Below are 25,344 nucleotides of genomic sequence, written 5' to 3' on the forward strand. Positions count from 1 at the left end.
CCCCGCTGATCGGTTTGCCCCTCCCTTTTGGTGTGCCGGGCTTCAGTGCTTTCCTCTGATCTTCTTCCCGTTCTGAAACCCCTTGTCTCCCGCATTTGAGGATTGGTTTTCGTCAGTTAAAAGAAAGCCCCTAGTCCAACTGGTGGGGGAGAGGGGCTGTCGCCAGCGGTGGTTACTTCAGACCCACACCGTTACCCAGCGGGCTGGGGCTGGGGCGGGAGGATGTGCCCCCTTGGCGCAGGCAGAGTTCTCTCTCCCTCCCTCCCTTCTCCTGCGCCTGCTCAGCTCCCCTTCATCTCGAGTGCCCATTCTGGATAAATGACCATATCTAGATTACAGATTCGTTTTCTGTCTCTCGAAAAAGGGAGGGAAGGGACGCGTTCATAGGGCGCAGAGTTTAACATCCTCATCTGCCAACCGGATAATGCCGGAGCCCTAGGCACCCCTAGGACGGGCCGCCAGCAGGGTCGCCTCTCCCTTTCGACATTTACTTCTGCAGCGTTTCTTTCCAAGTCGCCCCTTCTCTTAATTTGGTGCCTTCTGGTTTCCAAGCTGAATTCCAGTGACTCCTCAGCGGCCTGTGTAGTTCTGTATCTCCCCGCTTCGGCGGATCCAGGGGCTTACCCCACCCGCTCCTCTGCCTTCCCGCAAAACCCAAGCCCTTGTTAGTTGGGAGGGGGAAGGAACCTCTCTCTTCAGGTATGGCTCAGGCACCACAGCCTTCGTGGGGGCTGTCTGTTGTTGCCCCTGCCTAGTAGCCTTGCCTAGTCTCTAGGGCAGAAAGCCTGCTGCTCTCCATGAACTTTGTGACATCCTTTTTCTTGGTGGCCGCTTGGCCCGTTTTGTGCTCCTAGCACGAGGGTCAGCTCCCAAATTGCCTGCTGGCTGCCCGTTGGCCCACAGGATCCTGGTCTTGCCTAGAAGGCAGGGTCAGGGTGAGTTCTGTCCCAGGCAAGAGCTTGAAGAGCCTGGGTGAAGGGAACCCCCCACCCGCAGGCTGGGGTCCTGGGGACCCCTAGTCCTCAGTGGGAGCCACGGCTTCCAGCACTAACCCCTTGCTCTGCAGCATCCTCCCCTGGGGCTCTGGCAATCCCCTGGCCTCCGTGGCGTCCCTGCAGACAAACCCTCGCTGGGTGGGCTTTGTGTCCTGGGCAGTAAAAGACCGTTGTTCTCTGACTGGGCCCTAGCGCCTTGATGCTCTAGAATGGGAAGTCAGAGCTGCCTGGAGGGAGAAAGCTGGTTTGGGGAATTGGGAGGACTGGAGCTGGGCTCTTGGGTGCACTTCCTTCCCCACCCCCCAAGGCAGAAAGTGCTGGTTTCTCCACACCTTGGAAATGGTTGCCACCTACCACACGTTGCTTTGAAAGGCTGGTGGGTTGCCGGTGACCCTTTTTCATTCCAGGTCTCTCAGCACCTGTTGCCTCCAGGGAGCAGGACCTTTCTCAGCACCCCCCGCGCTCGGGCGGGGGTGCTTCGTGGTTGGTGGTGCCCCGCGCCAGCCCAGGCAGCTGCAGTAGCAGGAATTAGCTCAGTAAGCTAAGGTCAAGGGGCAGAGATACAGCTTCTCCGGTGGTAGCGCCGTTTATAGAGGCGCCGTCACCGTGAGCAGCACCTCCTCAACTCTTTGGACCGACTTTCTTCTCAGAAGGCCTGGAGCAGGCTCCCTGGCAGGGAAACGCAGTTTTAGAAAGTAGGGCAGGGGCCTAATTACAATCGGCTCCAAAGTCCACCGCCACCGCTGCCTTGGTTTCCTGGGGCCTCTGCATATTCATTAGTTTATTAAAATGAATTGAACACTTTGGTATGAATTCATTACCAGTCTGCAAAGACAGGTTGTGCATTAGAGGGTAGTCTACCTTCCAGAGGGCTGCTTTAAACGAAGCTGGTATTCTCCAGGGTAGCAGTTTGGGAACTGTCATCGGCATTCCTCGGAGGACTTCTCCAGAGAGAGCAGCTGGCAGACCCAGTGCCCTCTTCCTCACCAGGGTTTCTGCGTGGGAATCGGCAGAATGGCAGAATCCGGAGTCAGCGGGAGTTGCCCCCTCCCAGCAGCCCAGCCTCCTCACCTCTGTCCTGTCTGCTTTTGCTGTGTTTGGGAGGAGGCGGGGCATATTCTCAGGCCTCTGCCCCTTGCGCTTCTGCAGGGTCAGTCCTCAGAAAGCCTTGCTTGGAGAGAGCTGATCTGGAAGGGGTCCCCGTTGCTAGGCGAAGAAAGCTTTGGGGGTGTATGCTTTGAGAGGTCTTAGGGTAGCTACTGTCCTTGTTCTTAGGAAATTTTAGTTCCACATGGCAAGCCAAAGGATTCAGAGCGCTGCCAGGGGCGGTGGGTGGGGGGGGGTGCTGATGAGAGTTTTGGCCTCAGTGGCTCTGTAATGTCCATAGGCTCTTAAAGCTGGAAGGAGCCTTGGACGATATCTAGTGGAGCTTCCTTGTTTCTGCAGATGAGGAAATTGGGGTCCAAGAGGGGAAGTGAGAGGTCCAGGGTCACCCCGCCAGCTGGTGGCGGAGTTGGGCGGGAGTGCAAACCTTCACAGAGGCTGTTCTACCACCTGTCTCTTGGGGGCCACCACCTTTGAAACACCTCCCTTCTCCTCTGTCCCTGTATCTAATTGGTCATTGCGTCGAGCTGACATCATATCTGTCCCCCTCCACACCAAGCTCTCCTGTCCTTTTATTAGACTCGTGCGGTCACTTCCTGATTGGCCCTATGAGTTTCATTTGTCGGGAAATCCTGTTCACCCTTCAAGGCCCGGCTGAAATGTCACCTCTTCTGAGAAGCCCTTTCCACTCCTCCCCTCCCTCTGCCACGATCGCCCTGCTCTGTGCTCCCGAGGGCCAGGCTTGGGTCAGAGCTTGTCTTATGGGAGGGGGCATGCAGCCTTCCTACCCCACTGGGAGTATGAGCACAAGAGTGGTGTCCTCTGTGCCTCCCAGCGTGTCGTGTGCCACAGAGGAAGTGCTCTAATGTGACAGGTGGAACAGAGAGGAAGGCAGTTCATTGAACTTGACCGGCTGCCCCCCTGCATGGGCACCGGTCTCTAGATGGCGATGGGACACTAGCAACCACGGTGGAGCTGGTGGAGCATGAAGTGGGTTGTGGAGCTGATGAAACACAGAGAGGCCGGGGCGCGGCCTTGCCGTCAGGAGGAGGGCAGCTGGAGTGGTGTTCGTCCAGGGCAGGGTCCTTTCCCCACCTTTCCCTCCCCCTGAGAGCCAGCATCTCCAGGATAAGTCCCCAGGAATGGGTTACATGACACCCCCCGGATGATTCAGGAGCAACTGAGAGCAGCTGTCACATTGAGAAGTTGGGAGAAGGGAGGGGCGCTTCTCGTGTGCTTTCAGAGGTGGAACCAGGACTGGTGGGTGAGATGAGGGGCCGTAGGCTTGTCTTCACAACAGGAGCTGTGCTCCCTGATAGACCTCTCTTGATGTGTTCTAGAATGAGATCAGCAGCTCTTGGGTCTTGTAGAAGGACCTGGTAAGCAGGAGCCCCAAAGGTATCACAGGGCACTTCTGGCCTGGCCTTCTGGTTCACTGATCAGCATGTGTTGGGAGAGCTGCCAGCTGACCCCATGTGCCATTTAGCTTTGTCCCAAATCCTGACCCAAGGCCCCATAGCTGTGGGCTTTGACCATGAGGGTGCTCAGGGGAGTGAGGGTGGCTGCTTGGACATGGGACCCTTGGGCAGGCACGGATTGGTCGCTTTAAGTCAGTGATGGGGCTCTTGTCTCCCTCTCTCTGTTTTGCACTGTGACCTCAGGTGTCGCTTGCCCTCCTGGTTTTGCCCCTTTACCTATCGAGAGCAGTTAGCCCAGGCAGTCTTGGGTCTCCTTGTGCGTTTACCTTGGTAGCTTGCATGGAGCCCCTCCAGGGATTAGGCAAGGTGGCCTTGGCAGCTCCTGCTTTTCTGGGGTGGTTTTTGCACTGGGAATGAGAAAGAGGCAGGGGCCCAGGACCCAAGCTTGCGGGTGCGGGCTGCACAAGTGTTGCCCTCTGCCTTAAGAAAATGGCATGGGAGCTCAGTGCTTGGCATGTCTGAGGCCCAGTGACTCAGCTGAGTGGCTGCAGAGACCGACAGCCTGCTGAAAGCCCACCCGTGGAGTGGGCGCTAGAGAGTAGGTGGGGGTGCTCTCGCCTCTGGAGGTGGCGCTGGTGCGGTTGTGCTGTGGGGGGTTTTCTGTTTTTGTTCTTCTTTTCTTTTTTGAGGCCAGGTCTTGCTCTGCTGCCCAGGCTGGGATGCAGTGGCGCAGTCTCCGCTCACTGCAGCCTCAAACTCTGAGGCTCAAGCAGTTCTCCCGCCTCAGCCTCCCGAGCAGCTGGGACCACAAGTGTATGCCACCACACTCAGCTAATGTTTTAAAATTTGTAGACACAGGGTCTCCCTGTGCTACCCAGGCTGGGAGTTGTGCTTTGGATGAGAGCAAGCCTTGCACACAGTGCGCATCGAGCCCTGGGGGTGACGGCGTGGGACTGGGTGGGACCAGAGTGCAGCGGGATGTGCATTCCCAACCGTGGCCAGCCGCCTGGCCCTGGGTGCACCTGAAGACGGAAAAAACTACTTTTTCTTCTTCTATGGTCTCACAGCGCTTTTGGTCACCGAACTGAATAGTCTGCTATATCACAAGATCCCAGCATCCCCTGTGTGGAAGCCTTCCCAGTTCCCACCACACAGGAATCCCCCCATGCCCTGTCATGTCCTGGGGAACCCGTCTTACGTCTCAAGTCGTGTGAACGGGCCTCAGCGCCTTCCGCCATCTGCTCACTGAGATCTCACCCAGGCCAGCTCACAGGCACAGAGTCAGGGTTGCACCTGGCCCCCAGTTTGGGGTTTTCGGAAAGAGTGTGGTGAATCCTCTGAGGGGTCCCTCATAGGAGGAGGTGTCCTGGGAAGCCCCGGCATGGAGGGTGTGAGGGGAGTCGAGTTCAAGGGCCCAGTCCCAGCTGAAGGCTGGCTGCTTCTGTCCTGGGGAAGTAAAGCAGTGCCTAGGGTCTGATTCCCCTCTTTCTTGGTGGTCTCCTCACCCCCATGAGCTTTCGAGAAGCTTCTGTCATGGGTCTGCTGAGACTGCCACCTCTGGCTTTCGAGAATGTTCCAGAATAGCATAGGTGTGGCAGCGGGGGTGGGGAGGGATGCTGGTGGACCATCACCTAGGAGAGCAGATGAGGTCTGGGATGTCAGAGCAGAGGCTGGGTCTTGTCCCATGGCTCTCCGCGGCCTTTAACAATTGCTTTTTTTGGCCACTTGAAAGTGCTGCTGTGGGCTCTGGCTGTCCTGACCCTGTGATACAGGGACAAAAATGTGGGCTCCAGGGAGGAGGAGCACAGGTCCACCAAGAGGGTATTTTGGGGAGAAGTTCATGTCTGGTCCACTGAGTGATAGGGAAGGAAGGCAGTGGCTAGATTCCCAGTAGCCGATGAGGGATCTTGCACAGTGACATCGCACTCGTTAAGATGACCTTGATGGTGAAGCAGGGTGGTCACAGGTCCTTTTGCAGTGGCCTGAAGCTGCGGGGTTTGGAAGATGGCCCAGGTAGCATGGCTGGAGTTGCTAGAGCGCCCACAGGGATGGTCCTGGCTCAGCCCCTCCCCAAGCTTGACGGCTGGCAGATTTGGGGAATGAGAGGAATGGACGCTGCTGGCTCTACTGACTTCTGCCTCCTTCTGTTCCCCAGCAACCAACCAGTGGTTCATCCCAGCTGTGAGGGGCGACATCCCTCCTGGGTGTGCAGCCTATGGCTTTGTGTGTGATGGAACTCGCCTCCTGGTGTTTGGCGGGATGGTGGAGTATGGGAAATACAGCAATGACCTCTACGAGCTCCAGGTAAAGCAGCCCCAGGTTCTCACTCTGCCTCCCCAGCCCCACGACCTGACGGTAGTGGCTTCAGGATTGAGACAAGTGGGAGGTGGAAGGACGCTTGAGAGTCTGCCAATGCCACTCTGACACCCAGGACCTTCTTGCTCCAGCAAGGCACCTAGCTTGCCCCCAGCCGTTTTCTCCTCCACCACAAGTTGCCCTGGGACCCCAGCGGTGGCCTTCTCATCCCACGGTTCAGCCTCCAGGTCTTGATTTTGCAGGCGAGCCGGTGGGAGTGGAAGAGACTCAAAGCAAAGACACCCAAAAATGGGCCCCCTCCATGTCCTCGGCTCGGGCACAGCTTCTCCCTTGTGGGCAACAAATGCTACCTGTTTGGGGGTCTGGCCAATGACAGCGAGGACCCAAAGAACAACATTCCGAGGTGAGGCTTGTCCTTTTCTCCTCGGAACCCCCCGGGTGGGTGTGTGGCTGGGTCCCTATCTCATGCTGGGTTGTACAGAGAGAGCTGTACCGATGCCCTCTGAGGAGACTTCTGGCTCCAAAATCACTGCTAACCCTGAGCAGGCCTCATGGGTGGGGGCGGGCCAAGCCGGAAGTGGAAGCCACTTTGCCTTGGGCTGGGGCCTGCTCTCAGACTCGGCCTAGAGTTGCTCGTGTTCCTTCTCGGCATCAGCTGCCTACAAGTTTCCTGATGGGTATTTTCCAAGGCCTATGGCCAAGGACTCTGTTTGGAGGTAGTCCCGAGCCGGTGCCCCTCTTGCTCTGCGGAGCCCTTGTATAATGCCCAGCTTTGTGTGCACAGCAGAGCATGCTGCTGGGCCTGGTCTTGGGGCTGCTGTACAGCCTCACCTACCCTCTCCCCTTCCCTAGCTGGGCTCATCCTAGGGAGCTTCTGGCAGCCCCTTCCTCAGGAGCCAGGGCAGAAGAACTTCACAGCTCCCATGGCCCTAGCCTCTTTGTGTTCCAGGGAGTCTCTCCCTCACTGATAGCCATCCAGTGAATCCTCTGGCATGAGGAGCTGAGACTTGCTGTAACTGATCTCTCCTCGTCAGGTACCTGAATGACTTATACATCCTGGAATTACGGCCAGGCTCCGGAGTGGTAGCCTGGGACATCCCCATCACTTACGGGGTCCTGCCACCACCCCGGGAGTCACATACTGCCGTGGTCTACACCGAAAAAGACAACAAGAAGTCCAAGCTGGTGATCTACGGCGGGATGAGTGGCTGCAGGCTGGGGGACCTGTGGACCCTAGATATCGGTGAGCGGGCTGGTAGCACCCCAGCAGCTGTGGGCCAAAGCAGATCTGAGTCTTGGCTGGTCCCGTGGGTGGCGTTGTTGTGTGGTGAGGTGGGGCTCGTAGGGAGCTGGAACGCCCCACTTTAGTGCTTTCCTCTTGTCATGGTGGGGCAGGGTGGGGCACCCTGGATTGTCCTTAGGTTTGGGGCTGTTACCGCTGCGCTGTGCTGGCTCCGTTGGCCGAATTGGTCTGCTGGCTTATAGGAGAATAAGAGATTAAGCTTTTCTAGAATGGAATTCTCTGGACTTGTCAGTGGTCAGACTGTGTGGACTACTGTGTCCTGGTCTGACTGCTGAGGTACCATTGCATGCTGGTAAATGGTGAGGCCTTGGGGGACTGCTTGGACAGGTCGCCAGGGGGTGGCATCAGGAGTGGTTGGGGAAGATGGCTAACTGTGGGTCTCCAGAGCCCCCTTGGGCTGGGAGAGAGATGTCAGTGTTGTTCTATACATAAGAGTGAGCACTCCAAAGAAGCAGGTTCCTGTGAGAGAAATTTCCAATAGTGTTTGCTGAAATGTCTGCAGCCTAAGGTGGTTATGATGGTGAATACATTTCATGGAGAGTTTGGGGTGTGCTCCCAATTCCTCCCCCAGCCCAGAGCGCAGTGCTGGCTGAGGGCAGGCGCTCGGGATGTACCTGAAGGAGCGCGCCTGCTAGGCTGGTCAAAACTGACTGGGTAACACAGGAATCTAGCTCCCATGACAACGATCAGAGGGCCTGCTGTGGGCTGTAGGGAGGCCAGGGATGTAATTCTCTCACTGAGACAGATCCTATCTTCCTGAGCTAGCTTGAATCCAGGGAGTGGTCTGTGTGTGGTCCAGTGTGTGTAACCGTCTCCCCTCTTTCTCTGCAGATACCCTGACATGGAATAAGCCCAGTCTCAGCGGGGTGGCACCTCTCCCTCGCAGTCTCCACTCAGCAACCACCATCGGAAATAAGTGAGTGGCTGCTCGCCTGTGTGTCTCTTCTCTAGACCAGCGTGGCCCCTCTCCCGAAGGGCTCTCAGTTTTGTCCTGTCAGACCCTAAGACCTGAAGATGCCTCTTTCTGGCTGGGCTGGCATTTGGCAGCCCTGTTTTTCCATTATGACCCTGGGGGACCAAGGAAAGACAGATTCGGCGGGGAGGGGGCCACACACAAGCCCAGCCTGAGACCCTCCCTGGGCCTGAGGCTTCGCCCCATTGGATACAGAGTGTTCTAGGTCCTCTGTGCAAGCATCTGGCTGTCTTTGTGAGTGCCCAGGTCCTAAAGGGAGCCTAGGAACTGTGGAGATGAAGGTGAGCTTTAGATGAGCTGAACGGCGCTTTTATATGGTAGAGGTGGCACAGTTCTGAGAGCTGAGCTACCAGGCAGGAGAGGGCTGCATCAGGAGGCTTCATGAGTCCTTGGGGATTCTCCTGGGGAGAGCCAGAGGACTGAGCTCTAGAACTGGGGTAGCAGAGGTGGCCACTAGCTTGGCACCAACTCTACAATCCTTTCCTGCTCTTCCCTCCTCACTCCCAGAATGTACGTGTTTGGTGGCTGGGTGCCTCTCGTCATGGATGACGTCAAAGTGGCCACACACGAGAAGGAGTGGAAGTGTACCAACACGCTGGCTTGTCTCAACCTGGGTATGGCCTCCTCGGGCTCTGAGTGGCCTGTGGGAGGCTGCAGGAGGCCAGCCCTCCTCAGCCTAAGAGCTGTGTGGGGTGCATGGGAACAAACTTGGGCCCCCGGTTCCCTCTGGAATCCACCAGAAGGATCCAGCGGGCAGAGCTCTCTGAAGCAATGTTCTGCCTCTGAATTTTTGAATGAGCTCTCCATCCAAATGTCCCGACCTCCAAAAGTGTGAAAGCCTCTACAGTGCAGGGCCTCCCTCCCTCCTCCCAGTTCTGCTTCTCAGAGGCAGCCACGTGGGTGGTTTCCTGTCCACCTTGCAGGGACTCTTCATATCCAAGCATTAGTCATAGGTGCCTTTAAACACAAAACAGTGGCAGCCTGGCACACGCAGTGCCGCACCTGGCCTTTCTCATCTGCCGTAGCTTGGAGATCACTCCACATCCCTGCCCCGCAGCAGCCTCCTTCAAGCTGTGGTTGTGCTGCTGTCTCTTGTACAGGCGCCGCTCCGTGAGTATCCTTGCACCATCTTCACCTGTGTGCAAGTGTATCCTAGGGGTGAACCTAGAAGTAGAGTTGCTGTCCGATGCGGCTGAAGCGCCCTGCACAGAGGCTTTGCCCACATAGGTGCCTCTGGTGGTGCCCTCATGTAGTGGTCAGGCCACTCACTCTTTGCCAAGCCTGATAGGTGGCCGAAGCTCCCTTCTGGCTCACCTTGAGCCCCAGCTGCTACAGGCCCAGAAATCAAAGTGCCAGGCACCGGTGGTTGAAGTTGACATTTCTTTTTCGTGAGAGTGTTTTTTTTTTTTTAAGATCTTTTTATGGCGTTTTCCCTGAACCGTCTTCCCCATTGCCATCTCTTTCTGTGAGTTGTAGCACTCCTTGATGGGCACGGAGGTAAATCCCTGACTGTGTTTCTCATGGTTTTCCTAGTTGGCCGTTGGTGTTTATAATTTTATTTTTTATGGTGCTTTTTGCCTCAAAGGTTTCTTTATTTTGTTGTTTTTAATGTAATAATCTGATAACATCTTGATTTTCATTTCCATCCTTGACAACAAAAGAACCAAGGGCAACTGGGGGTAGTGGGTTTCTTCTGTCCTCCCTGCTGACCTCACCCGTCCGCCCTCTCCCAGATACCATGGCCTGGGAGACCATCCTGATGGATACGCTGGAGGACAACATTCCCCGGGCTCGGGCCGGCCACTGTGCAGTCGCCATCAACACCCGCCTGTACATTTGGAGTGGGCGCGACGGCTACCGCAAGGCCTGGAACAACCAGGTCTGCTGCAAGGACCTCTGGTACCTGGAGACAGGTAGGCCCAGCCCAGCCGACCCTCCCACCCTCGCAGCCTCCTGCCCCTTCTCACCAGCTGCGTTCTCCCACAGAAAAGCCACCACCCCCAGCCCGAGTACAACTGGTACGCGCCAACACCAACTCCCTGGAGGTGAGCTGGGGGGCAGTGGCAACAGCCGACAGCTACCTTCTCCAGCTCCAGAAATATGACATTCCTGCCACGGCCGCTACTGCCACCTCCCCTACACCCAATCCAGTCCCATCTGTGCCTGCCAACCCTCCCAAGAGCCCTGCCCCGGCAGCAGCCGCACCCGCTGTGCAGCCGCTGACCCAAGTAGGCATCACGCTCCTGCCCCAGGCTGCCCCCGCGCCCCCGACCACCACCACCATCCAGGTCTTGCCGACGGTGCCTGGCAGCTCCATTTCTGTGCCCACTGCAGCCCGGACTCAAGGTGAGCCAGGGGTCCAGGGACATTTAAAAGTAAGGGGCTGGCCTCCAGGGAGAGGCAGTGGCAGAGTAGGGGCTGCAAGACGGCAGCCCAGACAGCAGGCCAGCGGCCAAGAGCTTTGGGCTTTTCTCCAAAAGTCGTGGAGGGATGCTAAAGCCTGGCCCCGCCTGTGGACACAGTCACCCTGAGGGCACAGAAGAGCCAGACTCCCACACAAGCAGGCCAGCAGAAGTGGCTCAAGCTGCCTGCTGAGCTCGGCAGAGGGGCTGGGGACATCATGCGGAAGGTGAGATGGCTAACGGCTGGCCCCTTCTTTCATCAGGTGTCCCTGCTGTTCTCAAAGTGACCGGTCCTCAGGCTACAACAGGAACTCCATTGGTCACCATGCGACCTGCCAGCCAGGCCGGGAAAGCCCCCGTCACCGTGACCTCTCTGCCTGCCGGAGTGCGGATGGTTGTGCCAACACAGAGTGCCCAGGGGACGGTGAGGAGCAGTCTTTGGGGGTGGGCGGGACTTCCTGTTGATCCAGTGCATTAAGTTGTAAGTGTACTGGGAGTTTACACCCATCCCCTGGGCTCTAGTAGCACTGACCCCATGCCTTTCTCTCCTGGGACACGCACACAGGGAGAGAGCGCTCCTGCAAGGTTGTGGTGGGAAGTAATAAGTTAAAGCCTAGAAGGCCTAACCTGTTGCCTGGTCCTAAGGGCGTTGGCCACGTGGACTTTCTTGTCCTGCAGCCTGAGAGGAGGAGCTAGCCAGCTAGGCTTGATGCAGACCCATGAGAAATGAACTGGACCTGACTTGACTCTCTGGTCTTTAAAAAGGATCCAGAGCTCCCGGCCACCTCTTGGCATAGGGGATGCCATGCATGGTCGGCGATGGGAGCCCTCCTTGTCTGGGGCCAGGAGAGTGGGGTCTGGCAGTAGAGAAAGCTGAGCCATGCTGGTGGGATGAGGCTCCCCAGAGCAGGGCTGAGCCCTGGGCAGGTTCCAGTGAGGTCCACCAAGCAGGGAGACAGGTGGTACCCGTGACCTGGCCTCACACGCCCGTGCCCGCTGCAGGTGATTGGCAGTAGCCCACAGATGAGTGGGATGGCTGCACTGGCTGCTGCGGCTGCTGCCACCCAGAAGATCCCCCCTTCCTCGGCACCCACAGTGCTGAGTGTCCCCGCGGGCACCACCATCGTGAAGACCATGGCTGTGACACCTGGCACTACCACCCTCCCAGCCACTGTGAAGGTGGCTTCCTCACCAGTCATGGTGAGTGTCTTCTGGGGCTTGTCACTGTGATTAAACAAGCATGGTCATTCCCTCTGGGCTTTAGAGCTAGCCATTGGACTGTGGGCTGCAGAAGAAGCTGTCTCCATTAAGAAAGTCACAGCCTCAGGCAAGACCTGCAGTTTCGGCCTACCCCCTTGCCCGTTAAAGGAAGGGGGAACCAAGCTGTTCTTGGGCTTGGGAGCAGGAGGAGGAGGGTGGGTGTTGAGGCGGGAGCTGTGGGCCCACCATGGACATCTTTGGGTGGTTTCCCCATCTCTTTCTCTGCCTGGTCCATTACTCATCTCTGCCTCCTCCAGGTGAGCAACCCTGCCACTCGCATGCTGAAGACTGCAGCTGCCCAGGTGGGGACATCGGTTTCTTCTGCCACCAACACGTCTACCCGCCCTATCATCACGGTGCACAAGTCAGGCACCGTGACAGTGGCCCAGCAAGCCCAGGTGGTGACCACAGTCGTGGGTGGGGTCACCAAGACCATCACCCTGGTGAAGAGCCCCATCTCTGTCCCAGGAGGCAGCGCTCTGGTGAGTGATGGGCGCCGCCTGGTCACATGTGACAGTTGCCAGGCCACAGTGACTGCCAGTCGTTACTGGCCACCCCGGGCCGGCTCCAGGAGAGTCCCAGCCAGGCCATGCCCTTGTTTGGTTTCCAGATCACCCCCTGCTCCATCCTTTTTTTTTTTTAAGATTTCCAATCTTGGCAAAGTGATGTCAGTGGTCCAGACCAAACCAGTGCAGACTTCAGCAGTCACAGGCCAGGCGTCCACAGGTCCTGTGACTCAGATCATCCAGGTGAGCACTCTCGGTTTCTGCACGTACACAAGAGTGGGGGCCTAGGGGCCAGGTCACAGGGAGAACTCGCATCTCTGCGCATGGAAGATCACATGAGCACACATGGTTCAGAAAGTTCTGCTGCTCAGTAACCTCGCCCAAAGCCTCCAGAGTATTCCCTGAACTGCCAAGGCTGCCAACAGAGAGTAGCCAGACCACACTTCTTCCTGGCAGTGGCACCGACTCATGCACCTGCTTCCCCCTTTCAGACCAAAGGGCCCCTGCCAGCGGGAACAATCCTGAAGTTGGTGACCTCAGCAGATGGCAAGCCCACCACCATCATCACCACCACACAGGCCAGTGGGGCGGGGACCAAGCCCACCATCCTGGGCATCAGCAGCGTCTCCCCCAGTACCACCAAGCCTGGCACGACCACCATCATCAAAACCATCCCCATGTCGGCCATCATCACCCAGGCGGGTGCCACGGGTAAGGGCCTCCCCTGATATATGGGTGTCTGCAGGTCCTCGCTGGAGGGGAAATGGAGGGTGGGTTACAAGGCGCACTGTGTTTCTGTTTCTTTTACCCATTTCCACCACCTTCTCCTTCCTGCCTTTTGTGTCTAAGGTTGCTGGGGAGGTGGCAGGGCTGTGGCTGTGACTTGTGGCTCTTCATTATAACCCAGGGCAGCAGGGGCAGCCCTCACAGAGCCTGTCTCCCCTGGGCTTCCACTCTCCCATTCAGGTGTGACCAGCAGTCCTGGCATCAAGTCCCCCATCACCATCATCACCACTAAGGTTATGACTTCAGGAACTGGAGCACCTGCCAAAATCATCACTGCTGTCCCCAAAATTGCCACTGGCCACGGGCAGCAGGGAGTGACCCAGGTGAGGTACCCCCAGCCATGCTCAGCCCGGTGTCCTAGTGCAGTCCACTGCAGCAGGCCACGCAGGTCCTCCCGAACTGGGAGGGGTGGCGTCCACCAGCCTGGTGGTGACATTGGTGGCACTTTCTTCTGGTGTTCCAGGTGGTGCTTAAGGGGGCCCCAGGACAGCCAGGCACCATCCTCCGCACTGTGCCCATGGGGGGCGTCCGCCTGGTCACCCCCGTCACCGTCTCCGCCGTCAAGCCAGCCGTCACCACATTGGTTGTGAAAGGCACCACAGGTGTGTACCTGCAGGCCAGGGCCCCTGCTACCCCTAGATGATAGTGAAGCAGGGCTGGCCTCCAATCCCCATGGCAGAGTTGGGGGGCACAGCAGCTGCTCTCTCTCGAGCCTTCTGTGCCAGGAGCTCCAGAGTGCCCTAGGCTGTCTGCAGGAGGAGCCCTGGGAAGGAGGCAGCAGCAGCCTCGGCCCAACTCTGCCTCCTTTCCTTCAGGCGTCACAACCCTAGGCACAGTGACAGGCACAGTCTCCACCAGCCTTGCTGGGGCGGGGGGCCACAGCACCAGTGCCTCCCTGGCCACGCCCATCACCACCTTGGGCACCATCGCCACCCTCTCCAGCCAGGTGATCAACCCCACTGCCATCACCGTGTCAGCTGCACAGACCACGCTGACAGCGGCAGGCGGGCTCACGACCCCTACCATCACCATGCAGGTAGGGCAGGGCCTGAGGGTGCATGTGGGCGAGGGACCTTCACATGAGTGGAAGCACGCGTGGCTCATGCCCTCCATCCACAGGCCTTTCCTTTCTGATGTCACACTGCTGCCAGGGGCGGCCATGGTGGGCTTTTCCTCACCTGGGGCATTCTCCCTGGTGTCACATAGTCCCTGTGTTGTAGTCCATGGTTTGGCCATGCCTGGGGTTTGAACACCAAGTTCTTCCTCTCACGGTGTTCTAGGGGACGCTGCAGTTCGTCTGTGTGTGTGTGTGCAGTGTTCTCTTCGTAGGTTTGAAGCTGGAAAACCATGAAATGTTTGTTGTTGGCCTTTGAGCATTGAGGGGGATTTTCATTCCCTGACAAAGGACTTGACTCCAGCCAGGCTCCTGCCTTCCCCTTGCCCTGCCCCCATAGCCTCTTTCTCATCCCAGTTGCCTTTGAGGCAAAGTGGTGGCTCTTTTTCTGGCCTCTAAGCAAGTCGGTGTCTTGGGGGCAGGGGCAAGTGGGTCTTAGGTTTGCCAGGGCCATTGAGGAGCGGTCAGTGGTCCCAGGCTGTGCAGTGACAGTGCAGGACAGAGAGGGATGGGCAGATGGCCAGCCGAGGCACTAAGTGTCCTCCTGGTGTGTCTCCCCAGCCGGTGTCCCAGCCCACCCAGGTGACTCTGATCACAGCACCCAGCGGGGTGGAGGCCCAGCCCGTGCACGACCTCCCTGTGTCCATTCTGGCCTCTCCGACTACAGAGCAGCCCACCGCCACAGTCACCATCGCCGACTCGGGCCAGGGTGATGTGCAGCCTGGCACCGTGACCTTGGTGTGCTCCAATCCACCCTGTGAGACCCACGAGACTGGCACCACCAACACGGCCACCACCACCGTTGTGGCTAACCTTGGGGGACACCCCCAGCCCACCCAAGTGCAGTTTGTCTGTGACAGACAGGAGGCAGCTGCATCTCTTGTGACCTCGACTGTGGGGCAGCAGAATGGTAGCATGGTCCGAGTCTGCTCGAACCCACCCTGCGAGACCCATGAGACAGGCACCACGAACACCGCCACCACCGCCACCTCCAACATGGCCGGGCAACACGGCTGCTCAAACCCGCCCTGCGAGACCCACGAGACGGGCACCACCAACACTGCCACCACAGCCATGTCGAGTGTCGGCGCCAACCACCAGCGAGATGCCCGTCGGGCCTGTGTAGCTGGCACCCCTGCCGTGATCCGGATCAGTGTGGCCGCTGGGGCGCTGGAGGCAGCCCAGGGCTCTAAGCCCCAGTGCCAAACCCGCCAGACCAGCGCGACCAGCACCACCATGACTGTGATGGCCACTGGGGCCCCATGCTCGGCTGGCCCACTCCTCGGGCCGAGCATGGCACGGGAGCCTGGGGGCCGTGGCACTGCTTTTGTGCAGTTGGCCCCTTTGAGCAGCAAAGTCAGGCTGAGCAGCCCAGGCAGCAAGGACCTGCCCACAGGGCGCCACAGCCATGCGGCCAGCACCGCCGCCATGGCCCGTTCCAGTGTGGGTGCTGGGGAGCCCCGCGCAGCACCTGTGTGCGAGAGCCTCCAGGGCAGCTCGCCCAGCACCACAGTGACTGTGACGGCCCTGGAGGCACTGCTGTGCCCCTCGGCCACTGTGACCCAAGTCTGCTCCAACCCACCGTGTGAGACCCATGAGACAGGCACCACCAACACCGCCACTACCTCGAATGCAGGCAGCGCCCAGCGGGTGTGCTCCAACCCACCGTGCGAGACCCATGAGACAGGCACCACCCACACGGCCACCACGGCCACTTCAAATGGGGGCACAGGCCAGGCCGAGGGTGGGCAACAGCCCCCTGCAGGTCGCCCCTGTGAGACACACCAGACCACTTCCACCGGCACCACCATGTCTGTCAGTGCGGGCGCCCTGCTTCCCGATGCCACTTCTTCCCACAGGACCCTGGAGTCTGGCCTAGAGGCGGCGGCAGCGCCCAGTGTCACTCCCCAGGCTGGCACTGTTCTGCTGGCCCCTTTCCCAACACAGAGGGTATGCTCCAACCCCCCCTGTGAGACCCACGAGACAGGCACCACTCACACAGCTACCACTGTCACTTCCAACATGAGCTCAAACCAAGGTAAGTGAAGGCGGCCACCTGGCTTTCATGGTCTCCCAGACCCCCAGGCCGAAAGGGTGAGAGAACGATGGCGGGGGTTCGACCAGAGTCCACTGGTCAGGCTCCTCGGTGCCCAATTTACCAGCGGGGTGGACTGGGGCGTCCTGGCTGTGCCAGCAGCAGATGGGGGAATCTCCAGGAGCCTGTCCTGCTCTCTCTGACCCTCCCCTTGGGAGTACAGGAATCCCATGGTGGTCAAGCCAACTGTAGCCCTGGGGGCTCCTGCTTAGCAGCCACCTGCCTATTGCCCCCACAGATACCCCACCCGCTACCAGCGATCAGGGAGAGGTGGAGAGCACCCAGGGCGACAGCGTGAACATCACCAGCTCCAGTGCCATCACAACAACTGTGTCCTCCACACTGACACGGGCTGTGACCACCGTGACACAGTCCACGCCGGTCCCAGGCCCCTCTGTGCCGGTAAGGGGTCCTTTTGCTCTCCACCTTCCCTGCCTACGCCTGTGCAATTCCACAGTCAAGACACCAGATGTCGCTCTTGGACCAGGCATGGGGCTGCTGTTGATTCTTTTTCCGGACCATGAAAGGGCAGCCTTAAGGCCGGGTGCGGTGGCTCAAGCTTGTAATCCCAGCACTTTGGGAGGCCGAGGCGGGTGGATCACGAGGTCAAGAGATCAAGACCATCCTGGTCAACATGGTGAAACCCCGTCTCTACTAAAAATACGAAAAATTAGCTGGGCATGGTGGTGCGTGCCTGTAATCCCAGCTACTCAGGAGGCTGAGGCAGGAGAATTGCCTGAACCCAGGAGGCGGAGGTTGCGGTGAGCCGAGATCGCGCCATTGCACTCCAGCCTGGGTAACATGAGTGAAACTCCGTCTCAAAAAAAAAAAAAAAAAGGGCAGCCTTGATGTCTGTTTCGTTCCCCTGCATCTCTGGGCTGCTTTTATTTCTGTGACTGGTTACCATCATGTGTCACTTCACCACAGTTTGTACAAGACGTGGCGGGGTCTGAGTGTCTGTTTGTCCAGGCCAGGACGACTCTGAGGACAGGCTAAACCTGACCAGGGGTCTCAGGGGCCTCTGTCCTCATGCTGCTCAGAGAACCACTGCCCACCCCTCTTCCCCCATTTAACATGGGCTCGAGCTGGCCCATCGAGAGTGAAAACTTAGGCCCACAAGGAAAGGTGAAGGCTGGCTTGCTTCTCAGCCCTGCTTCCTGGTTCTGGCCCCCCTCTCTTCCCCTCTGACAGGGACTTCTTTCCCTTTCTAGAAGATCTCATCATTGACTGAGACTGCCCCAGGGGCTCTGACCACCGAAGTCCCCATCCCGGCCAAAATAACAGTGACCATAGCCAACACAGAAACTTCTGACATGCCCTTCTCTGCTGTTGACATCCTGCAGCCCCCAGAGGAACTCCAGGTGTCCCCAGGGCCTCGCCAGCAGCTGCCGCCGCGGCAACTCCTACAGTCGGCCTCCACAGCCCTGATGGGGGAGTCCGCCGAGGTCCTGTCAGCCTCCCAGACCCCTGAGCTCCCGGCCGCCGTGGATCTGAGCAGCACAGGGGAGCCATCTTCGGGCCAGGAGTCTGCTAGCTCTGCGGTGGTGGCCACTGTGGTGGTCCAGCCACCCCCACCTTCACAGTCCGAAGTAGATCAGTTATCACTTCCCCAAGAGCTAATGGCTGAGGCCCAGGCCGGCACCACCACCCTCATGGTAACGGGGCTCACCCCCGAAGAGCTGGCAGTGACTGCTGCTGCGGAAGCAGCCGCCCAGGCTGCAGCCACGGAGGAAGCCCAGGCCCTGGCCATCCAGGCGGTGCTCCAGGCCGCACAGCAGGCCGTTATGGGTGAGCGCCAGCGCCACCTCAGGGGAGCAGTAGGCCACGGAGACAGCCTGGGAAGAGGAGCCCATTTCTCTCGAGGGTGGCATGAGCCCGATGTGATGGGGAGGATGGGCACAGGGGACCCTGGACAGGCCAGGTAGTGGGGATTGCCACATGGGACCACCTGGCTGGGGTTACTGCCCGGGAAACAGGCAGGGCCCCTCTGCCAGCGCTTATCTTATAGTGGAAGACGGGTGGGAGGTGGACAGGGTCTCCAGGACAGGCTCTGGGGCCTCCACCTGGGTCACCTGCCTCCGGCCAGCCTTCCTAATAAATAACCATTTCTCTTGACCCTGGAGCAGGCACCGGTGAGCCCATGGACACCTCCGAGGCAGCGGCAACCGTGACCCAGGCAGAGCTGGGGCACCTGTCGGCTGAGGGCCAGGAGGGCCAGGCCACCACCATCCCCATTGTGCTGACACAGCAGGAGCTGGCTGCCCTGGTGCAGCAGCAGCAGTTGCAGGAGGCCCAGGCTCAGCAGCAGCATCACCACCTCCCCACTGAGGCCCTGGCCCCTGCTGATAGTCTCAATGACCCGGCCATTGAGAGCAACTGCCTCAACGAGCTGGCCGGCACCGTCCCCAGCACCGTGGCGCTGCTGCCCTCAACAGCCACTGAGAGTAAGCGGCTGAAGGCGAATCAGTGCTGGGGTGGTGGGAGCACCCAGGGAGGCCAGGGCAGGACAGGAGGCTCGGTCCCACTTGGGAGCCAAGTCTTTGTAGTCTTTCCCACTGACACCTTTCTTCCCAGGCCTGGCTCCATCCAACACATTTGTGGCCCCCCAGCCGGTTGTGGTGGCCAGCCCAGCCAAGCTGCAGGCTGCAGCTACCTTGACTGAAGTAGCCAATGGCATTGAGTCCCTGGGTGTGGTGAGTTGGGTGTGGTAGTGCTCCTGAGGCTGGGTCTGGGGGGCAGCACTGCCTCTGGGTGCTGAGGGCCTGATTTCATCACCCCAATTCTGTCTTCCAGAAGCCGGACCTGCCGCCCCCACCCAGCAAGGCCCCCATGAAGAAGGAAAACCAGTGGTTTGATGTGGGGGTCATTAAGGGCACCAATGTAATGGTGACACACTATTTTCTGCCACCAGACGATGCTGTCCCATCAGAAGTAAGTGTTCTCAGGAGCTGATGCCCTCAGGTGGGTGGATCTTGGCTCCACTGTCCTGAGTGGGGCTTACAGGAAACTCCTCCATCTTTGGGCCAAGCTAAGTAGCCAGGAAGCCTGAGGATAGCCAGGCAGAGCCCATCCCCCTGAAGCAGGAGAAAAGGAGAGCCTTGGTTCCTTGCCGCCAGTACCTGGCCACAGTCGGCCTCACCATGTCCCTCCTTGCCATAAGGGGCCAGCCACCGCTGACCTCTTTTCCCTCTGGCCCATAGTCACCACAGACTTTCAGCGTCCCTGGGGTGGCCGAGAGCTGCCTTCTCCACAGCAGAGTTCATGCCACTCCTCTCTTCCCAGGATGACTCGGGCACTGTCCCTGACTATAACCAGCTGAAGAAGCAGGAGCTGCAGCCAGGCACAGCCTATAAGTTTCGTGTTGCTGGAATCAATGCCTGCGGCCGGGGGCCCTTCAGTGAAATCTCAGCCTTTAAGACATGTCTGCCTGGTTTCCCAGGGGCCCCTTGTGCCATTAAAATCAGCAAAGTGAGTCTTGCTGTGGGGTGGCCCTCTGTATCTGCTTGGTTCCCTCCTGCCTCAGCACATGAGGTGGCAGTGTGGGCATAGGAGGGCTGGGTTTTGAGTCCCAGTTTGTTTTAGCCCTTCTACTTGGAGGAAGATCTCTTTGAAGCTCCTTGAACTGCGACATGGCATCTCTCTACTGTGTTAGAAAATGGTTTATGGGAACCATGATCAGTCAGTTCTGGAAGCTTCTAGCTTGCCCTGTTGTTGACCTTCTGACCCCCTGGGTTCTAGAGTCCTGATGGTGCTCACCTCACCTGGGAGCCACCCTCTGTGACCTCCGGCAAGATCATCGAGTACTCGGTGTACCTAGCCATCCAGAGCTCGCAGGCTGGGGGTGAGCTCAAGAGCTCCACCCCAGCCCAGCTGGCCTTCATGCGAGTGTACTGCGGGCCCAGCCCCTCCTGCCTCGTGCAGTCCTCCAGCCTCTCCAACGCCCACATCGACTACACCACCAAGCCTGCCATCATTTTCCGCATCGCTGCCCGCAACGAGAAGGGCTATGGCCCAGCCACACAAGTGAGGTGGCTGCAGGGTGAGTGTCCTTTGTGGGGCTCCTCAGGCAGCTTCTAGGGAAGGCATAGGGAGCCAGGGGCAGCAGGCGGAACTGTCGCCCTCTGAGATTTCTTCCCATGTGCCGTGTCTCCCTGCTTCCTTTGGCGCGCACACAGCCCCCTGAGGGCAGCTGTCGAGTGGAGCAGGGGACATTGCCCCAGGATGGTTGAGGGGATAAGGACTGAGAGGGCTGTGGGAAAGCGTAGGTTTCTAAGCCCGAAAACAGCATGTCCCAGGTCCCTGGCACGCAGCAGGTGAGGGGTGGGATGCTCCTACTTCAGCTCCGCTGGGGCTGACTGGGACCGTGGGACCTGAGACCTGAGACCTGGGACCTGGGACCTGGGAGGGCAGTGAGAGGTGGGAGCTGAGCTGAGTGGGTTTCTAACCTGCATCCAGAGGGGAGTGAGTGGTGTCGTGTTCTAGTCAGGGAGCAGTGCAAAAGGTGACCGCCCACAGGAAGCACCGTGTGGCACTGAGAGGCTCTGGGCGGGCAGGGCGCGGGTGTTCCTTGCTCTTGTTCTGTCACAGTGCTGCTCACCCATCTCTCTTGTTCCTTCCAGAAACCAGTAAAGACAGCTCTGGCACCAAGCCGGCCAACAAACGGCCTATGTCCTCTCCAGAAATGTAAGCAGGAAGCCCTTCTCAGGAACTTTCTGAGGCTGGGGGTGGAAATATCTGGGCTCAGCCTCTCATCAAATGACTGGGGGCACTTAACCGGCCCGGTACGATTGGTGTGAGGCCCACACTAACTTTCTCTTTCCTTTGTCTGCCTTCCAAGGAAATCTGCTCCAAAGAAATCTAAGGCCGATGGTCAGTGAGAGGAAGCTGACCAGTCCCTGGATTCTTCTCCAGACTCCCCTGCTTCAGGAACACCCGCCGAGGCCCACCCCTCCCGCCCCGCCCCTCCCGCCCCTCCCGCCCCGGCATTCGCACTTCACCCTCCAGAGCCGCAGTTTCCTCCTCCCCCCTTTCTCTTTCTCTCTGTTTTTAAAATAATCTAAAGAAAGCACATTTTACCATTGCGGTTGGGAGGATGCAGAGGCAGATGGGAAAACAGAGAGAGGAGCGCATTTCCTTTCCTCCCCTCTGACTAGGGAGGGCGGAGCTGAAGACAGCCAGCGCTGTTCTGGGGCTGTGTGCGCTTTGCTTTGCCAAGGGCCAGGTGAGGGGCGGGCATGGAGCGGAGGAAAGGCACCCCCTCGGCCTTCCCCAGGGCGGCTTTCCTGACACTCTGGCCCGGGTGTCTGTCTGGTTCTGTTTTCTTTTCTTCCCCTTGTGTTTCCAGCCACCTAACCTCCCTTCCTCAGGCTCCCCCAGTCCGCCCTGCTCAGTGACCCCACAGGAAGCTTACACTTTTTCTCAGAGGCCTTCGTGCTCCAAACTCTTATCCTCTTCCCTTCTTTCCCATTTTAAAAAAAGAAAAGAAGGAAAAAGAAAAAAGGGGCAAGGAGCCCCTCGGCGGCCTGGGCAGCACCTGTGCAAACCTCTCTGTGGGCCATGCTGCCAACTGCTGCATTGGTTGTGTTTTTTAGGTTGAAATTGGTGAAGTTCACACTTTCATTGTAATTTTAGCGTGTGGGGTTTTGTCTCTTTTTGTTGTTAGCTGTGTACAGAATGTGTAATTTTTTTTCTTTTTTGTGTGTTTTTGTTTTGTTTTTGCTTTTTTCTCCTTGGCTAATTCTTGGCAGGGATCTTTCTGGAGGAAAAGCTGGGGCCTGCCAGGGCAGGAGAGGTGTGGAATCTGCCACGTGGCGCCTACTGTTTGCCGCCCAGCCCAGCTTCCTGTTGCTGGCTCCTGTCCTCAGGCTGCTGGAACAAAGAAAGGACAGCTCATTCCTCATGGGCGATCACTCTGCACCCATAGGGTCGAGCCTGGGGAAGCTGGAGGGAGGGCTGGGGCTTCCTTGTCCTGGGTTCCCAGTGCTCCCCACGCCCCCTCCCTCAGCACCACCGGCGCTGCCTCCCACATGGGGCTGCTGCTTTCTGCAGCCACCGTGCCACCTCCCTCAAATTGTCATGGAAAGGGTGGAGAATGGAGGGGAACCAGGCGTCCTTGGAAGCAGCCCGGTAGGGCACCTGTGCAGTGTCACCTACAAGGGAGGCAGGGCAACAGATCCGGCCGCCAGCAGCAGCATAGCAGCTGCATGAATGTGCTGCATGGAACCCAGGCCAGGCTCCGGGGCTGGGGTATCTGCTTGCAGTTTTCTACCCCCCCTCCCCCCGAGCTTCCGTCAAGGAGCAAGGGTTGCCAGCAAGTCAGAAGGCTTTGAACTGAGCAGCCAATATTTCCAGCCCTTCCCCACCAACCTCTGCCTGGAGATGCAGCAGCCTGTGTCCTCCAGGGCCTCTGGTTTGTTGTATTATAGTATATTTCGCTGTGGAAAATGTCACGTTTAGTCACCTTGGAGCCCATTCACCTGGTCCTGTTGTTTTACCCCACCCCTTCTCTCGCGCGCCTATTGATTTGTTTCTGAGGAGAGTACACCGTTCACTATTGTAGAGTAACCCCTGTGACTCAATATTACCATAGTGCGATGTCGTTTTGTGCTATTTTGAACAATTAAAAGACTTTTTTTGAAATAACCACTAGGTGGCTCACTGTCCCAGCATCCTTGCAGGAGGCCTAAGCAGGAAGGCTGAGACCTGCCTGAGGCTCACGGGAGCCCCCTGGTGGGGGACCTGAGCTCCAGTGAAAGGAAGGCCCCCACTGTGGCGTGTGGTCTTTGGACCAAGTCGGACCAGGTTCCAGAAGGTTGCTTGGCAGCTGCTTTGCAGGGCAAGAACCAAGGGGCTGCTGCTGACTTTCTGTGTCGGGCTTGGATCTCTCCCTCCCCTCCTGCACTAGACGATGGGATGGGGCAAAGGCCTGGCAGGTCACCAGCGGTGGTCTGGGGTGTGTTGGGGGGAGGTGGTGCTGTCACAAGCACACTGTGGGTACTGCAGAGGTGGATTCCCTCATCTTGCTTCTTACATGTGAGCCATGCCCACAAGGGGTAGAAGCAGAACTCGTGATCCAGACCACCTAGCGATTGGGTTGGCAGGACAGCTGGGATCTGCTGCACTGAATTTGTATTCGGTGCTCACCAGCCAGGAGGCACAGAAAGCCCTGGGGCAAGGCCACTGGGGCAGCACAGGCCTAGGTGGGTTGGAGGGGAGTGGCATGGTGCTCCTGGGGCTCGAAGGCCTGGTGTACCTGCATTCCCTGCCCCCCCTCCAAGCCCCACCGCCTGCCTTTGTTTCCCCCACACACCTCTGCTGCCTGACCTTGCTCTCAGAGTGCTCAGGTACTCTGCTGCCAGAAACTCCTGGAGTAACAAAAGCCTACATGTCTCCACCTGTGGCATTGGTGTGTGTGCAAGGCCCTGTCCAATGTGACCTCTCCTGGAAAGGCTGTCATGTGGGATCCTCTGTGTCCCCACCTGGCCAGGGCTTGATGCCAGGAGCCATATCTCTGTCTTGGCCACTGCACCAACTGTGACCTGCCACAGAGCCCAGCCTCTCAGAGGCCCAAGTAGAGGGGTGGGAAAGTGTCCTTTGGAGCAGAGCGGTAGGAGCCATGCCTGGGGCTGGGGGAGGCCAGGGGCCACATGGGGTTGGCCCCAGAACGAGGAGCCTTGAAGATTTGCCATACCTTTGGCAAATGGCTTTGTGGGCGCTTCCCCTGGTGGGAGCAGTACAAGGGTTCTTCCCACCCCACTCCTGTAGCTGGCACCTGCAGGGCGACCCACCTTCCACCTGCCTTCAGCTCACCTGTCACGGTGGCTGCATCACACTTCAGAAGGCAATGGCCACATCAGTCATGCCTCTGGTGTTTATTTGAAAATACCGAGTTTCCGTCTGAGAGTACCATTCCACAGCCTCCAGGGAAGAGCCCTGGGCAGGGAGGGGGAGCATGGCACCTCCTGGTCCTGCTCCCAGGGAGCCCAGGAAAGCTAAGTGTTCTCCCTCAGGATTGACCAAGTTCCTGTCCACTGGACCCAGGGCTAGGGGGACCACCCAGAGAAGCCTAGAACCCTCCACATACCAAGGCTCAGCCTTGGTGAGGCAGGAGGGAGGCTGGACGTGAACATGACCATGACAGGCCTGCCAGCAGGGCAGGTAGATACAGCCCGGCTGGGCACAAAGTTCATCCCTGAGCATGAGCCGAGGCCGAGGGCAGGTGTGAGCACACAGAGGATGCCCCCACCTGCCAGGGGCGTCAGCCTCATTCCCAAGCACCCCAAAGGGGAACTGAGACAGTCACTGTGGCATCAAAGACCAGCAGTGCAGCACCATGCCCAGGGCTGGAAGCATTCTGTGCGCCGTCGGCCTGGAAAACCACTGGCCTTGTAGCACCGTCAGGTCAGACGGTCATAGAGCTACAGACAGATCTGGGCAGCTGGAAAATAGGCCCAGAGAAGGGGGATGTGGGCTGTTACCTGCAGTTACTGTCAGGCCTCAGAGCTGTGTCACTTGTGTAAAGAAGTCAGCGCCAAGGCCGGGCGTGGTGGCTTATGCCTGTAATCCCAGTAGTTTGGGAGGCCGAGGCAAGTGGATCACGAAGTCAAGAGTTTGAGACCATTCTGGCCAACATTGTGAAACCCCGTCTCTACTAAAAATAAAAAAACAAAAAATAAATTAGCTGGGTGTGGTGGCAGGCATCTATAATCAATCCCAGCTACTCCAGAGGCTGAGGCAGGAGAATTGCTTACACCCGGAAAGTGGAGGTTGCAGTGAGCCAAGATCACGCCACTGCATTTCACCCTGAACAACAGAGAAAGATTCCATCTCCGGAAAAAAAAAGAAAAGTCAGTGCCAATGGCTGCCTATTACTGACTGTTCAGGTGGTTGGTGACAAACTGTTTCAAAAGAGGACTTGCGGCCGGGCGCAGTGGCTCAAGCCTGTAATCCCAGCACTGTAGGAGGCCGAGGCGGGTGGATCACGAGGTCAAGAGATCAAGACCATCCTGGTCAACATGGTGAAACCCCGTCTCTACTAAAAATACAAAAAATTAGCTGGGCATGGTGGCACGT

The 25,344-nt window shown here is 58.2% G+C and overlaps 1 protein-coding gene across 6 annotated transcripts in view; it reads left to right on the plus strand.

The window, feature by feature from the left end:
• Positions 1-22,914, plus strand: part of HCFC1 (host cell factor C1) — a 24,403-nt gene extending 1,489 nt beyond the window's left edge. For 2 of the 6 annotated variants that reach the window (XM_017516660.2, XM_017516661.2), the window contains 25 exons: positions 5,673-5,821; positions 6,076-6,236; positions 6,868-7,076; positions 7,968-8,052; positions 8,617-8,723; positions 9,843-10,022; positions 10,096-10,455; positions 10,775-10,935; positions 11,514-11,711; positions 12,029-12,253; positions 12,416-12,520; positions 12,769-12,988; positions 13,244-13,386; positions 13,527-13,665; positions 13,879-14,099; positions 14,739-16,215; positions 16,511-16,674; positions 17,484-18,060; positions 18,396-18,716; positions 18,847-18,965; positions 19,066-19,203; positions 19,555-19,740; positions 20,011-20,311; positions 20,892-20,955; positions 21,110-22,914. In XM_017516660.2, the coding sequence (XP_017372149.1) occupies positions 5,673-5,821; positions 6,076-6,236; positions 6,868-7,076; positions 7,968-8,052; positions 8,617-8,723; positions 9,843-10,022; positions 10,096-10,455; positions 10,775-10,935; positions 11,514-11,711; positions 12,029-12,253; positions 12,416-12,520; positions 12,769-12,988; positions 13,244-13,386; positions 13,527-13,665; positions 13,879-14,099; positions 14,739-16,215; positions 16,511-16,674; positions 17,484-18,060; positions 18,396-18,716; positions 18,847-18,965; positions 19,066-19,203; positions 19,555-19,740; positions 20,011-20,311; positions 20,892-20,955; positions 21,110-21,149 (6,050 nt within the window). In that variant the 3' untranslated portion in view covers positions 21,150-22,914. The remainder of the gene's footprint in view (positions 1-5,672; positions 5,822-6,075; positions 6,237-6,867; positions 7,077-7,967; positions 8,053-8,616; positions 8,724-9,842; positions 10,023-10,095; positions 10,456-10,774; positions 10,936-11,513; positions 11,712-12,028; positions 12,254-12,415; positions 12,521-12,768; positions 12,989-13,243; positions 13,387-13,526; positions 13,666-13,878; positions 14,100-14,738; positions 16,216-16,510; positions 16,675-17,483; positions 18,061-18,395; positions 18,717-18,846; positions 18,966-19,065; positions 19,204-19,554; positions 19,741-20,010; positions 20,312-20,891; positions 20,956-21,109) is intronic. The other 4 variants (XM_017516662.2, XM_017516663.2, XM_017516664.2 and 1 more) reach the window with 4 other exon arrangements.
• The last annotated feature ends 2,430 nt before the right edge of the window (positions 22,915-25,344 follow it).

This window comes from Cebus imitator, unplaced genomic scaffold (assembly GCF_001604975.1).
Source record: "Cebus imitator isolate Cc_AM_T3 unplaced genomic scaffold, Cebus_imitator-1.0 Scaffold599, whole genome shotgun sequence".
Classification (NCBI taxonomy): Eukaryota; Metazoa; Chordata; class Mammalia; order Primates; family Cebidae; genus Cebus; species Cebus imitator.